General features: G+C 69.2%; 1 protein-coding gene across 2 annotated transcripts; it reads left to right on the top strand.

Annotated features, from left to right (window-relative positions):
• Window positions 1-1,404: 1,404 nt before the first annotated feature.
• Window positions 1,405-13,970, top strand: HR (HR lysine demethylase and nuclear receptor corepressor). Of its 2 annotated transcripts, none has more exons than XM_086865171.1 (19): window positions 1,405-1,529; window positions 7,014-7,853; window positions 8,458-9,295; window positions 9,878-10,052; window positions 10,434-10,699; window positions 10,775-10,924; window positions 11,007-11,093; window positions 11,173-11,279; window positions 11,405-11,483; window positions 11,636-11,802; window positions 11,923-12,138; window positions 12,207-12,381; window positions 12,489-12,564; window positions 12,684-12,814; window positions 12,902-13,000; window positions 13,076-13,212; window positions 13,276-13,443; window positions 13,524-13,643; window positions 13,721-13,970. In XM_086865171.1, the coding sequence occupies exons 2-19, from the start codon at window positions 7,065-7,067 to the stop codon at window positions 13,781-13,783; spliced, it is 3,843 nt and encodes a 1,280-aa protein (XP_086721297.1). In that variant the 5' UTR covers window positions 1,405-1,529; window positions 7,014-7,064; the 3' UTR covers window positions 13,784-13,970. The 2 variants fall into 2 exon arrangements, with proteins under 2 accessions (XP_086721297.1, XP_086721295.1); XM_086865169.1 differs by lacking the exon at window positions 1,405-1,529 and adding an exon at window positions 5,531-5,951.
• The last annotated feature ends 916 nt before the right edge of the window (window positions 13,971-14,886 follow it).

Raw genomic sequence — 14,886 nt, 5'->3', positions numbered from 1 at the left:
GGGACAGGACACAGGGAATGGCTCCTTGCCTGCATCCTTGGGAGCTGGCAGGGGAGCTGGTGACACAGAGCTGCTCCCTCTGCCAGCGGACAGGGACGCGGCTGATGCTGCGATGCCAGCCCCGGGCCGTGGTGCCCCCGGGCCGGGCACTGCCCGTTCCTGGAGGGCAGCAGGAGCAGGAGCCGGTGCCCGGGGGTGCCAGGGCCGCCCCTGGGTCTCCCCCGGGCAGTGCGGGCTCAGGGAAGTTGGGGTCACTACTCCCGAATGGGATTTACCTTCTCCGGGGAGCTGCTGGGTGCTTGGGGTGCCACTCCTGCACCCCCAGCATCACCCCAACCCCCCCCCCCCCCCCCGTGCTGCTGTCGGGGCTGGGAGCAGACTGAGACCCCCCAAACCCATCCTGGTGACACCGAGTGACATCCACGCTCCTGCACCCCCCTTCCTTCCCTGCCCCACTCCCGGCTCATTTCACCCCTCTGCACCAACCCGCTGCGACCCTCCTGCCACGCCTGGGCTGCCCTCAGCAGCCTCAAAGCGGCTGTTTGGGGGTCCCAGGTGAGGCTGTGACCCCCCTGATCCCCACGGGGCTCCCCCCACGGCTGTCCGCTGCCTGAGTCAGCTGCTCGGGGCGGGAGCCATGTGAGGCCGCGCACACATGGCTCCCCGCGCGGCACCGCGCTGTATTTTTAGCAGACGGTATCAAAAGCATAATTATGTCTGTTGTTTAAACGCAGCCTCTTTTCTGGCAGCCCCGGGAGCTCTCAGCTGCCTCCCGCCGCAGAGGGCAGGGAGGGCGGCATGAGGAACCGCGGGCGGGGGGATGAGACTCTCCCCCCCCTCCCTCCCCAGCGCTGCCGTGCAGGTAAAACCTCCCCTCCTCCATCTGGGGGGGCTCCTGCTGCGCCCCCACACCGCGCCCTCAAGCGCGCACATGCCCCCGGGCTGCCGGTGAGCCGCTGGTGAGGATGAGGAGGAGGAGGAGGAGGAGGATGGCGAGGAAGAGGATGACGGGTGGGAAGCGTGGCGGTGGCGGGAGGGGTCGGGAAAAGGGCGTTCGAGGTGACGGGAGTGTGGGAGGACACGGCTGAAGGAACGCTGCTGCATCCCCCCGCTCCTCCCCGCAGCCGCCTGTCCCCCCGGGGACCCGTCTGTCCCCAGCCAGCCCGCGCTGGCACAGAGGAAGGCTCCGGCTCCGCGTCCCTGCTGTGACACCACGGGCGTCGGGCTTGAGGATTTTGAGGAGCGCAACCCCCAGGCTCGCGGGGAGCCGGGCATCACCTTCAGGGCGTGCTGGGGACCCCGCTCTGGGAACCGCGCAGCATCTCCGGCCACCGCGGGAAACTGAGGCAGAACATTTCCAGCCGCCAAGGGAAACTGAGGCAGCGAGCAGGGGCTGCCCATCTCTCCTGCCCCGAGTCCCTGCGCCGGGATCCGTGTCACCGCATCAGCCGCCCGTCACCACGCTCTCCGCCGGCGGGGCACCCCGGGAGGGACCCGGGCTGAGGACAGGAGCCCCCGGGCGCTGCCAGGTGGGTGCTGCCAGGAGCGCGGACGCTGCCAGCCCAGCCTGTGCCGCACGCAGGTGGCAGCGGGCTGCCCGTGTCCCTGGCTGCCGTCCTAAGCCCTTGGCCCCGGGGGCGAGCTTTTAATTACATCAAGGTATTTGATGCCGGTTCCTGGCGCTGGGTAAACAGGAGTCCCGGGCACGTGGAGGGGGGGCCGGGGGGTGGCACAGGACGGGCACCGTGCCCCGGCACCGGGGCTTGCCGGGACGGCTCGTCCTCCCCCGGGGCGGGAAGGAGAGATGCGGGGACGGCGGCATCCGGCAGCATCCATCACCTCCGGGTCGTCCCGCGGCCCCCCCGGCATTCCCCGGCCGCGCTCGGGGCTGGCACAGCGACATGGGGGACACCGGCAAAGGTGGGACACGGCTGCGACATCCCGCGGGGACCAGCCGCTCCTTCTGCTCGCTCCGTCCGTCCCAAGCTTCACCGTGAGGCACCGGGGAAGGGACGGCCCGGGCCGGGCAGGGCGCGCTGGAGATGCCGGGGGGCAGCCCCAGCCCCGGGAGGAGCGGTTCGTGTGCCCCCGGCAGCCAAGCGAGCGGGATTAGCGATGCTTACTCACCTCCCTGGGGAAAAGCGGGAGATTAGGGTCGGGAGAAGTGTCCGACCCTGCGGTGGCGGGGCCGGACGGGGCCGGTGAGGCTGTCCGGGATCGGCACCGGGACCGGGGAGGTTGCCCAGGCCCCGCCGCACCGGCAGCCAGGGCTGGAGGGGAGCGCAGGCTGCCAGAGCAGTTGGGCTGTGGCCCTAATTCCCAGAAAGCTGCTCGTGTGGGAGTGAGTGTCCTCCCGTGCCCTCCGCTCCGCCGCAGCCTCCAGACTCCTGAAGGTTTGACGTGGGGTTTTTTCCTTTTTTTTTTTTCTTCCTTTTTTTTTTTTTTTTTTTTTAAATATATATTTAAGCGCCGGGTGCAGATTAACAAAAGCTCTCGCGGCCATCGCGCCCGGTGCTGGGCACGGGGAGGGGGGGGAGGTTCGAGGCTGCTTCCTCTGCCTCAGCTTCCTCAGCTTCCTCAGCTTCCTCAGCTTCCTCAGCTTCCTCACCTGCGCCGCGGTGGAGGCAGGTAGGTGCGTGCCGGGCTCTGTGCCGGGGCTGGGAGGAGGAGGAAGGAGGAGGAGGAAGAGGAAGGGCTGAGGTTCGTGTCTGCGCTCCGGGCAAGCTGGAGCGGGGATCCATTTTGCATGAGGAAAAAGCTGGATTTTGGGTTTTTCCCCAGGCAGAGGCGGTTTGTGGGTCTGGAGGGGCTGGAGGTGCCCTGATCCAGGCAGGTGCTGTGGGACAGGGCTGGCAGGATCTTGCCAGGACATCAGCTGGGAGCTTCTGGAATACCCGGACCCTCATCCGCCCCCTCCCCCAGTGCTGGATCATCCTGGGAATCCCGTCCCGCGCGTGCCCCATGATCCCAGGGGACACGCTGGGGACACAGCCCCTCGGCCCCATGTTCCCACAGCGTCCCCCCCTGCCCTGGCGTGCAGCGGGCCAGGGGTGCCAGAGGTTCCAATTCGGCTGTTTCCGGGCTCCTGCAGCGGCGTTCTGGCCAGCGCTCGGTTCCTGGGTGTTGCCTCTGCTCGCCCTCTGATTTCAGGGAAAAACAAGGATTTCGGAACTCTGTGCCAAGCCAGCGAGGCAGAACACCCCCGGGAATTATCTCCCAGCTGGTGGAACGCAAACCCAGCCTGGACTCCCCCGGTTCACCCCTGGGAACCCTCTGTGGGTTGTGCTGGGACAGGCAGCGAGTGGAGGGACCCCAGGCAGGGGTCGGGGCTGTAGGAGCAGGCACGGATCCTGGCACGGGAGGGCAGCGGCTGAGCCCCACCAGAGGGTCCCACAGCTCCGCGGGGACAGCCCTGGCCCTGGGAAGGCTTCAGCAGGGCCTCAGGCTCTGAGGGCAGCGTGGCATGGGGAGGGGACAGCGGCCAAGGATGCTGCCCCAGTGCATGGTGGGAAATTCCCTGTTGTCCCTCCATCATCCCCCTGCTCCTTACCCCAGCGACGGCTGCCACGGACCCTCCTTGGGGCTTTCAGCGTGGTGATTCCATCCCTCTTCCCACCTGTCCCTTCCCTCGCGACATCCCCGGGCATCCCCAGAACCGCCAGGACACCGCAGACCCTTCCCTGGGGTCCCTGCCTGCTGCCAGCTCCGTCCCAGCCCTTCCGGATCCATCATTCCTGAGGAACAGAGGGAGGGAACGGGAAGAGTTCGTCTTTCAGCACCTTCTCATCGCAGGCAGGCGCGGGCTCTCCCTCGCCCCGAGCCCTGTCTGGGTCCCCTCCCTGTTCCCTGGCACCCACTGGGTGCAGCGAGCAGCGCCCGGGCGCCGCGGCCCCCCGAACCCCCCAAACTTTCCAAACCTTCCCCTCGTGGGCGAGCAGGGCTCCAGGGGGGTCCCGCTGTGGCTCGACCCTCGCTGGCCGCTGTCACCCCCTGGCACGGCCAAGTGATGCCGGTGACACGCGGTGCCCCGAGCCGTGGCCAGCAAGGGTTAACCCTCACTGCCAGCTCCCAGGGGGACCGGAGCGCAAGGAAGCCGCTGAGCCGGAGGCAGCCGGTGCTCGGCTCTTCGCTCCCGCGGGCCCTGGGCTGCCCTCAGCCCTCCTCCCGTGCCCCCAGCCCCGCTGCCGAGCCGTGCCGGGGGACGGGGTTTATGTAAGGCGGGCACGTCCCGGGGACACACGCGGGTTACATAAACTCGCACGGCGCTGCTGGCATCGGCAGCACCTCCCCAGGAGCCCAGCAATGGGGGGCCCACCTGGGAGACCCCCCTGGATCTGCTCCCTGCTCCCCAGGGCTTGTCTGCAGGAGCGGGCGGTGGGTGGCGGTGGGTTTGGGGTCGGGGTGTCCTTGGTGCTGGGGGTCCTGAGGCTTGGCGACAGTGAGGGGGCACCCACAAGGTCCCAGATCTTGCCTGGTGGGCTGGAGGGCACGGCTGGGATCTCTGATCCTGGTGGGAGCAGTTGGGATCTGTGTGATCCTGGTGGGTACAGCTGGGATCTGTGTGATCCTGGTGGGCACAGCTGGGATCTGTGTGATCCTGGTGGGCACAGCTGGGATCTGTGTGATCCTGGTGTTCACAGCTGGGATCTGTGTGATCTTGGTGGGCACAGCTGGGATCTGTGTGATCCTGGTGGGCACAGCTGGGATCTGTGTGATCTTGGTGGGCACAGCTGGGATCTCTGATCCTGGTGGGCACAGGTGGGATCTCTGATCCTGGTGGGCACAGCTGGGATCTGTGTGATCCTGGTGTTCACAGCTGGGATCTCTGATCCTGGTGGGCACAGCTGGGATCTGTGTGATCCTGGTGGGCACAGTGGTTATCTTTCTGTTCTATATCTGATCCTGGTGAGCTTCAGGGCAGGGATGAGTGGCCCCAGGCACTCTCTCCTCACCCCTGGCCAGGGTGGCACCATCACGATGCTGTCACAGCATCCCCGCGCTCCACAAGGCCCCTCTGCACCCCTTGGAGCACATCCTGCTCATGCCACCTGCCTGCTGTGGGGTCTGCAGGGAGGTAGAGGAGCTCTGCCTTCATCCCAGGCAGCTGGAGGAGGGATGGACTCGGCTCTGGACCGTGACTAGAGGCCAGATCCTCAACCTTTGGCCACAGCTGAAAGGCTTTGGGGTCCTGGGGACTCCCATGCCTTAGGATGGCCACACGCTCCATGCTGGACCTGCCCCCACCAGCTCCCCAGCACCAGGACAGGGACTTCTGGCCCATCCCAATGTTTCTCCCATTCCAGTTTCGCCCGGAGCGGGCGGCTGGAGCCTTTCATTGGTGACGGGGCAGCCTTGGCGAACAAAGGGCGCTTTCTTCACCCGCACGGGGCAGAGCACACCTGCCCGCCTTGGCACCGCCGCCGGTGCCCCCGGGGCTGGGCGGCACCTCCGGCACCGCGCCGATTCCCGGTTCCCGGGCGTCAGCAGCTCCAGCATCCCTCCCGTCCGCCCAGTCGCTGCCGGAGCCGGCGGAGGCTGCACGCTCGTGGGGAGCAGAGCCACTGCCACTGCCTCGTCCCGCCGGCAGCGCCCCAGGATGCTCAAGGCTGCCTAGAGCCGGGGGAAGGTCCCGCTCGTGCTGCCGCTGCTCCCCGGGTGTCCCTGTCCCCAAATCCCAGCCCGCCGGGACCCCCAGCTCGTGGGACGATAGGCAGGAGGAGCACGGAGCTTCCCAAGCCAATGGATCAAAAACTGCAGCTCCAGCACGAGGAGAAGAACATCCCCAGGGCCGCTCGGGCGGCTTTCTGCCTCCTCCAGATCCCGGAGCCGGACCCCTTCAGCCTGTGGGTTTAGGAGCTCCCGCCCGCCCGGCTCTGCCTCTCCGGGACCCGGTGTCACCGGCGGAGACCCCCGCTCGTCCTCGGCACCGGGGTCCCTGATGGACCCTTCAGGTAGCTGTGGGGCCGTGGGGATGCTCGCCGAGCAGCGGGACCAGCTTCGTGCGCTCCGGATGGGATGAAGGAGGGGGACAATGTCACCCTGGGGCGGCTGGGGGGCAAGGCGGGGATGGCAGGCGGCGGGGCAGCCTCGGGGCACCGGGGAGCTGTGCTGGAAGAACTTCTTGAAATGAGGCTGGATGGGAGAGCCTGGCTGGGTCCTGAGCTCTGGGTGGGTGTCCCCAGGGTGTCCCTGTGCCCCAGGGTGGCCCGCGATGCTTCCCCAGCAGCGTGGGAACGGCGGCTTTGCCCTCTCTGTGGATGTGATGGGAACAGGCGGCTCTGGGCACACACGCTCCTGTCGTCACCCTCCTCCTGTCCCCATCCCGGCCCTCGGGGCGGTTCTGTCCCACCCCGCAGCAGGGCCGGGAGCTGGGTGACCTCGGGTCTGTCCCCCTCGGCTGCTCCAGCCGCCGGACAGGGAGGGTTGGGGGACTCGGGGAAGGGATGAGACCGCCGGCGCTGCAAGGTCTGGCTCCGCACCCCGCGTCTGCGTGTGGCCCGGGTCCCGGAGGAGGGTTAATCCTGCAAATCCCCCCAGGCATTTCTCCCAGGAGGGGCCCCTGCGAGAGGGAAGCTCCCCCCTCGCTGGAAGCCCTCCCGAGAAGCGCAGCCCAGCCCTGGCCGGAGGCAAATACCTGCGCGGGGCACGGCCTCCCCACGCTGGGTGCCAGCGGCCGGGCGCGGGGCCAGGCTGGGTGCGGAGGGAATGGTGGGCGCGAGGTGCGTCCCGGCCGCCAGCCCCGCCGGGATGGGCGCACGAGGGACGGGGACACACGGCCCGGACACGTGTCCGCCCGGATCGCGCGTCCCCACGGATGCCGGGGGGCAGGAGAGCCGTGGATCCCCTCGCCGTGCCGGGGAACCTCCCCAAAAACACGGCAGGATGGAGCTGGGGGGTTGAAGGCAGCCCCCCCAGCAATACCCCCGAGCATCGCCGTGCCTCAGTTTCCCCGCAGCGCTGCCCGAGCAGGGGTGGCTGCGGTTCCTCACTGATGTCCCTGTCCCTGCCCGCAGGATCCGGCCTGCCCGGGACGGCGCTGAGCACCACATGAGCGTCGGAGCAGCATGGCCAGCGACGCGAGGATGGGGGAGACCCCGGCGCGGTGGAGAAGAGCCCCGGAGGCAGCGCAGGACTCCCGGGGGATGGAGAGCACCGGGATGCTTTTATCCCGAAGCGCCGCTGCCGAGCTGGGACTCCCGGGCTACCCGGAGCCCGGCAAGCTGAGCTACGGCATGGAGAAAGGATGTCCCTGGAGGGGCCCCGAGGGATGTTTGGGACCCGTCCGGGGCTGCCCCTACCCACCGGCCCCGCCGTGCCTGCGCGACGCCCTGTGCCGCCCCAAGGACGGAGCTGAGCTCCCCCCGCTGCTGCCCCCCCGGAACGGGCAGCCCAAGGCGGGCTGGGGGGAGCCCTGCAAGGAGCGCCCGGGGCCGCGCTGGGCCGAGGCCGTGCTGGCCCCGCTGGCCCTTTACAGCCACGCGTACCACCGCTACCCCCTGTCCGTGCCGGGGCTGGACACTCCGCGCCCCGGCACCGCCGGCAAGGCCCGCACCGCGGCGGGGGACACGGCCGGAGACCCCCCGGCTTTCCGCCACTGCCCCTTCCTCGTGGAGGCCAAGCACAGCCCCTTCCTGCTGTCCTCGCTGCTGCCCACCGGACCCCCGGCTGAGCCCCCGTTCGGCGGCGCGGGGACCGAGGGGCCGGGGCCGATGGGGGACGGGCGGTTCCCCGGCCCGGACTGGCGTTTGGGCTCCTACGCGCCCGCCTGGGGACAGCCCCTCTACCTGGGGGTCCCGCCGAGGTGCAAGGCGGCTCTGACCCCCTTCGACGACTATTCCAGCTCAGGGAACAAGGTAGGAAACCTCGGAAAGGCTGCGGAGAGAGGATGCTCGGGGGTCCCGGTGCACCCCGGACAGCGGGGTGACACCCCGGTGACAGCGGCTCCAGCCTTACCCGAACCCGGCTGGGAGCAGCGAAAGGCGATGCACCCGCAGCCGAGGCAGGGCCTGGCAGCACCCCCGAGGGGGCACAGACCCTCTGCTCCCCCCCACAGCTCGGCACGGGGGTTCCAGCCCCCCGAGCGCTGGGACAATGCTCCGCAGGGGTGATGCTGCGCTCCGCGGTGTCCCTGCGGGTGATGCCACCCCCGGGGCTGAGTCACGGCGAAGAGAGCCTCGGACGGGGGCGGCGGGAGGCAGCGCTCCAGCCCTGGGCGCGCCCGTCGCACCCCGTGCCGCTGAGGCTCCCCATTCCTTTCCCACGCTGGCAGCGGGGGGACACGGGCACCCCAAAACCCAGCACCGGGAAGCACCGGGGGGCTGCCCAGCCTGGCACGGGGGTGGAAACTGAGGCAGGGGGACGGAATGCTCCCCATCACCCCCTGGCAGGGATGTGGGTGACAGAAGAGGGACAGGGACCGACACTTGGGGTGACACCGGCCCCTCTGCTCCTTTCCAGGAGTTTTACGGCAAGAAAGAGCCCGGGTTCCACTCCTCGACCAAGAACCACGCGGCGTCGCAGCTGCTGGGCAAGAGCCAAGCAGGGCAGGACAGAGACGGGGAGGGGGAGCCGGCGCTGCCGGAGCTGCCGGGAGCCCCGTGGAGGGATGGCCGGGCGGGGGGCAGCTCGGCGGTGCCCGCTCCCCATCCCCGCACGCCTCCCCCCAGCGCCAGCCACCCCGTCCTCCTGCAGCGCGGCTCGGGGGGCTGCGGAGGGCCCTGGGTGGGCGCACGGCCCCACGGCGCCGATTTTTCCATGGACGCGGCGCCGGGCCGGCCCTCGGAGCCCAAAGATGAGCGCCTGGGCTACCAAAGCGCCCAGCCCGGCTCGCCCCCGGCATGCGGGGAGCCCAACCCCTCGCCTCTGCTGGCGGACGGGCACTACCCAGCGGCTCTGGCCAAGCCGGAGCCTCCCCCGGGCTGTCTGTGCCCCACCCCGGGCTGCGATGGGTGTCCGGGGGTGGGCTGCGGGGTGCCCAACCCCTTCGAGCCCACCCTGGGCATGGCCGGGGGGCGTTTTCCGTGCCCCCCCAGCAACCACACCAAGCTGAAGAAGACGTGGCTGACGCGGCACTCGGAGCAGTCTCTGCCTCGCTCCAAAGCTTCCCGGCGGGATGGGGGTCCCGAGCCCCCCGGGGAGGGCAAGCGCTCGGCCAAGCGCCCCCACGGCACCGCCGATGGTCCCTGCGAGGGCGCCGGGGCAGCCAAGAGGGGCATCAAGGCCACCGCGGGCCCGGGTGATGGCACGGAGAGCGCGGGGCACACCGAGGAGAGGAGGATGGAGCTGGGAGACGGAGGTGAGGATGCACAGGATGCGCAGCGGGACCGGGGAGAGGGCGGGGGCAGCACCCGATCCCCAGGGAATTTTGCATCCCGGTTCCCGGCGCCCACAACACGAGCCGGGAACACGTGTGGGCTGCGGAACCTGCTGTGCTGGGGTTTTTTCCTGGCTTGACGGGGTCTGGCAGCGATTGCCAGGGTGGGCAAGGATCGAAATGTCCTTTTGGGGCAGCCACGGGTGGGATTCCTGGGGGTTGGAAGCGCTGTGGCTGGGTCAGTGACTCCTCGGGGAGGTGCTGGCATCCCAGCCCTGACCTCTGCCGAGCTCCAGCCCTACTTTCCAGCCCTACTTTCTGGCCCAGTTTCCAGCCCCCGCCACAGCGTGCCAGTCACAGGATCCCAGAAATCCCTGGAATGGTTTGGGTTGGAAGGGACCTTAAAAAAACCCATCCGGTCCCACGGTTGCCATGGACAGGGACACCTTCCACCATCCCAGATTGCTCTGAGCCCCGTCCAACCTGGCCTTGGACACTTCCAGTCCCTCCCAGCTGGCGTGGATGGGGCTCCACAGTGTCCCCAAGCAGCTCCCGTGTCCCCAGAGCCGCCGAGGCACGCGGGAGAGCCGTGGTGCCTGCAGGGCCTGCCCTGCACCGCGCTGCCCCCGAGCATCCCCCGCTGCTGTGCCTGTGCCCTCCGCGCCGGGGGGGACCCCGAGGGCGAGGAGGATGAGGAGGAGCCCCCCGAGAACACCTGCAGGCTGATGCACTTCCGCAGGTGAGCCCAGGGTGAGCTCCAGGGTGGGGGAGTCCAGCAGGACATGTCAGGGGGCAATGGAGCATCCCCTTTGGAATATCCCTTTGGAACGTCCCCTTCTGTCACCCCATTTCAGAGGATTTCCTTCCTGTCGCTCCTCCCTTCACCCCACTTTGGAGCATCCCTTCCTGTCACCCCTCTTTGGGACATCCAGTCTCTGTCCCCCCACTTCAGAACACCCTCTCTTGTCACCCCGCTTCAGAGAATCCCCTCCCCTCACCCCACATTTTAGCATCCTTTCCTTGTCCTGCCGCTTTCCAGCGTCCTCTCCCACCACCCCAATTTTTTCACCCCATTTGGAGCACCCTCCCACGCCCCCAACTCTGTCCCCTCTCCCCGCAGGTTCGCCCTGGGTGACAACGGGGAGCTGAGCGTCGATGGCATCTGCACCCTGGGGGAGGCCGAGGGGGAGCTGGAGCTGGGGGGCAGGAACATGGGGAGCAGGAACATGGGGAGCAGGAACGTGGGGAGCAGGAACGTGGGGAGCAGGAACGTGGGGAGCAGCCTCTGCCTGGCCAAGTACCTGCTGCAGGTCCTGGGGGACCCTTTCTGCCACGCCGTGCGCAGGGACAGGGACACGTGGCCGGGAGCCCCCAGCGGGCCCGAGGGTAAGCAGGGACCAGGCTGGGGGTGACACTGGGGACACCGGGGACACGCGGAGGCTGAGGCTGTGTTTCCCGCAGGGGTGACGGGCTGGAGGCGGGGGGAAGGAGCCCCCCGGCTCTGTGACGCCTGCCAGCGTGGCTTCTTCAACTCCCACTGGAGCTGCGCCAGATGTGGCTTCCAGCTGTGCCCCGACTGCCACCGCAGCAGGAGGGAGGACGGTGGCCCTGGTACGGGGACAGGGAGGGGTGGAAAAGGGGGTGTCAGCCATGGGGCCTCAGAGGGGACAAACGCAGCCTCTCTCTGACACAGGGGGTCCGGTGATGCCACCCGAGTGCACCCCCGGGCGGGACCACCACGCGTCTTCCCTGGTCCCCACGCAGTTTGTCCCCACCTGTGGTGAGTGTGTCCCCCAGCCCCAGAACCCCCCTTTGGGCACTGCTGGAGGGTTGACAGCCCTGTCCCCATCTGTCCCCAGTCCTGACGCGCCTCTGGAAGCTCCTGCACGAGGTCAGGGTCAAGTTTGGCATCGAGTCCCACTGTCCCTGCAGGGAGGGGAGCCTGGCAGAGCCCCCGGGCAGGCAGGTAGGGAGGGGCTGTGGATGCTGGCGAAAATGGGGTGCAGATGCACCCCGAGTCCTGCACAGGGCACGTCTGGGGCGTGGGATGTGGCTCCCACCTGGATCTCCACCTGACCCGGGCTGTTTCAGGAGCCGCCGGGGGCCGCGGTGCCCACCCTGCCACCCCGCAGCCACGGCCCAGCCGACCCCGCCCGGCCCATCAAGGAAGGTAGGGCCGGCTGCGACCCCCTCGCCGCGGGCACGGCCCCGCTCCGGGGGGGTCAGGGATGCTGCACCCCCTCCCCTTTTGGGGTGCCGGGTATTAGGGGTGAGACGCAGAGGACGGCGTGGGCAACCCTGACCGAGTTCTCCCCCGAGCAGAGACCCCTGAGGGGGGGCCGCCGTCCCCGGGGCAGCCCCCGGCGCGGGGGGGGGCCGTGCAGACCACCACCCTCTGCGACCTCCTGGCCTCCACCGCCGTGAAGCTGTGCCTGGGGCAGGACGGGGTGCGCATGGCCTTCGCCCCCGTGGCACCTGCCCTGCCCAGCGTGAGTCCCGCGGCCACCGGGCCACCCCGGCCCCTGCTGCCCACCCCGCTCTGCTGAGGCCGGGGGTGGGGGGGTCAGCGTGGGCTGAGGGGCTCCCCAATTGCGTCCCCCCTCCCCCAGGATAATCGCCTGACCAGCATCCTGGACAGCATCATCGCCCGAGTGGTGGAGAAGAAGATCCAGGAGAGGCAGGCGGGGGCCGAGCTGAGCCCCCCCAGCTCCCCGGACCCCCCCGCGTCCCACTGCGTCCTGGCCCCCAGCGGGCTGCTCTGGCTGCACGACCCCGGCCACGCCAGCAGCTACAAAGTGTTCCAGGAGCACTGGCGGCAGGGCCAGGTGAGCCCCCCATCCCTGGGAGCCCCCCCAGCTTCCCCGACCCCGCTGAGCCCCGGCTGCCCCGGCAGCCTGTCCTGGTTTCAGGGCTGCAGAAGAGGCTGGAGGGGCGGCTCTGGGCGCCCGAATCCTTCCAGCCCTCGGGGGAGGAGGAGGAGGAGGTGGAGGCGGTGAACCTGCGGGCACCGCGGAGCCGAGTCCGCATGAGCAGCCGGCAGTTTTGGGATGGCTTTGCCGCCAGCACAGGTGAGGGGACGGGGAGTCTGCGGGTCCCCAGTGTGATTTAGGGGTGAAGGAGCCAGGCTGTGCACCCCGGCTCCATCCCTGGTGGGACATTGGGATCCCTCCCACAGCGTCCCCGGAGCAGGAGCAGAGCAGCGGGGACCTGCTGAAGCTGGAGAGCGGCTTTGGGGACACGGAGCTGAACCGGTAGGTGACAGCACAAGGTGGCATCACCCTGATGTCCCCTCCTCACGCCAGCTGGGCCAGCGGGGCTCAGTGGGGTTGAGGGGGCGTCCTGAGTGTCACCGCACCCCTCTGTGCCACAGGGCCACCAACCTGCGGGCCAGCCTGCCCCTGCCCGAGTACTGCGGGGCCAGCGGCCGCCTCAACCTGGCCACCTACCTGCGGGGCCAGCGGGGCCAGCGCTGGCTGCGCCCGCGACTCCGCATGGCCTACGGTGAGTGCGGTACCGGAGCTTTGGGGGGCACCCGGGCTCTCCCTGCCCACGCTGAGGCCCGACGCTCACCCCCCGCCGCAATTTCAGGAGTGCGTCCGCAGGAGCGGAACATCGGGACCAAAAACCTGACGGTGGAAGCGGCCGATTCCATCAGCGTCCTGGCCCACGCAGCGCCGGCAGCGCGGGGTACGGGGGGCAGAGCGGGGGTCCCCCCATCCCGACCCCCTGCCCAGGCCCCCCCTGACCCCTCTGTGCCCGCAGAGGTGCTCCTGCCAGGGGACACGGATGAGCTGGACGCGGCGCTGCGGGAGCGGCTGAGGGACAGCGGCCGGCCCGGGGCCCTGTGGCACATCTTCCGTGCCGAGGATGCCGGGCGGATCCGGGATTTCCTGCGGAAGGTGGGTGCCACCACCCCCGGCCCCGCTCCGGGCCCGGCTCCGCTCACCCCTGGCACCCCACAGGCATCCGAGGAGCCGGGCCAGGACGGCGAGGCCGCGGCGGAGCCCCCCGGCCGCTACCTGGACCCCGGCCTGCGGCGGCGGCTGCGGGACGAGTGCGGGGTGAACGGCTGGAGCCTCCTCCAGTTCCCGGGGGACGCCGTGCTGGTCCCTGCCGGGGCTCCCCACCAGGTAGGTGGCCCTGAACCCCTCCCCGAGAGGCTGTGCCAAGCCCCTCGGGGAAACTGAGGCACGCCGATGTGCGCGGGCAGGTGCAGAGCCTCAGCGGCACCATCAGCGTGGAGCAGCAATTCCTGTCCCCGGAGAGCGCCGTCCGCCTCCGCCACCTCGGCCCCGAGCCCGCGGGGACCCCGCCCCAGCTCCGCGCCCAGGTGCGTGTTCTGGGGGAAATTTGGGGAGTGCCAGGGTGGGGTGAGCGGTGCTGAGCCCCCTCTTTGCGCCTTGGCAGCTGGACGGGATGATCTTCGCCGCCGTGCGGGAGGCCCTGGGGGTCCTGCGGGGCTGCAATTGAGGCCACGGAGCGACGGGAGGACACCGGGAGCCTCGGTCACGGTCACGGCCACGGCCGGGACACCGCGGGGAGCCGGGACAGGGCGCCCTTGGCTCGGGCCTTTGCTCTGAGAGCTCCCGGGAGTGCTCGGGGCAGGAGGAATAAAGTGTCCAGAGCGTGGCGGGGCCGCTGGCACCACCAGCACCCACCTCGGCGTCTCACTTCATCACAGACCCAGGGTGGTCTCCCTTCATCCCCCTCTTCATCCCATCGGGGTCAGGGGTGGGCTCCCTTCATTCCCTCCATCCCATCATAGTCGGGGCTGGTTTCTCTTTATCCATCTCCATCCCATTGGGGTCAGGGATGCTCCAATGGCACCACCAGCGTCTGGCACAGGGTCTCCTTTCATCCCCCTCCATCCCATCGGGGTCAGGGGTGCTTTCCCTTCATCCCCTCCATCCCATCGGGGTCAGGGGTGCTTTTCCCTTCATCCCCTCCATCCCATCGGGGCCAGGGGTGCTTTCCCTTCATCCCCTCCATCCCATCGGACCGAGGCTGCTCCAGTGTCACCACCCCCATCCCCCACGCCATCCCACGGGGGTGAGGGGTGCTGCGGTGTCCCGGGGTGGGGTGAGGGGCAGAGCCGAGGGCTGGCAGCGTGGCACGGTCCCGTCCAGCGCTCGGCAGCTGGCGGAGGGCACCGGGGCTGTGAGTTTTATCCGGGCTCACGCACAGCTGGAACAGCTGGATGGCGCTGCCCAGAGGCTGGGGGGGGATCCAGGGTGCTGCTCCGTCCTGTCCGATGTAGGAAAACGACTGAACACCACCGGGGCAATTAGCACGGGGCAATTAATTAACACCGGGCAATGGGCATAGGGTAATTAATTAACACCGGGTAATGGGCACTGGGCAAAAGGCGCTGTGCAGTGGGCACCGTGCCATGAACAAGAGGCGCTGGGCACCACGCGACGACCCCCGTGGAATCAGCACCGCCTAATTTACCCCGCATAATTAACGCTGCGCCACACACTCTGCGCCACTCTCCCGCGCGGCCCCTTTAAGGCCAAGTCCCGCCCGACATGAGTGGCAGCAGGAGGAACCAATGAGCAGGGAGCTGCGCCGGC

Source organism: Cyanistes caeruleus, chromosome 29 (assembly GCF_971803275.1).
Source record: "Cyanistes caeruleus chromosome 29, bCyaCae1.hap1.1, whole genome shotgun sequence".
Taxonomy (NCBI): domain Eukaryota; kingdom Metazoa; phylum Chordata; class Aves; order Passeriformes; family Paridae; genus Cyanistes; species Cyanistes caeruleus.
Note: the sequence above shows the minus strand (reverse complement) of the source record. Positions and strands in the feature narration are given on the sequence as shown.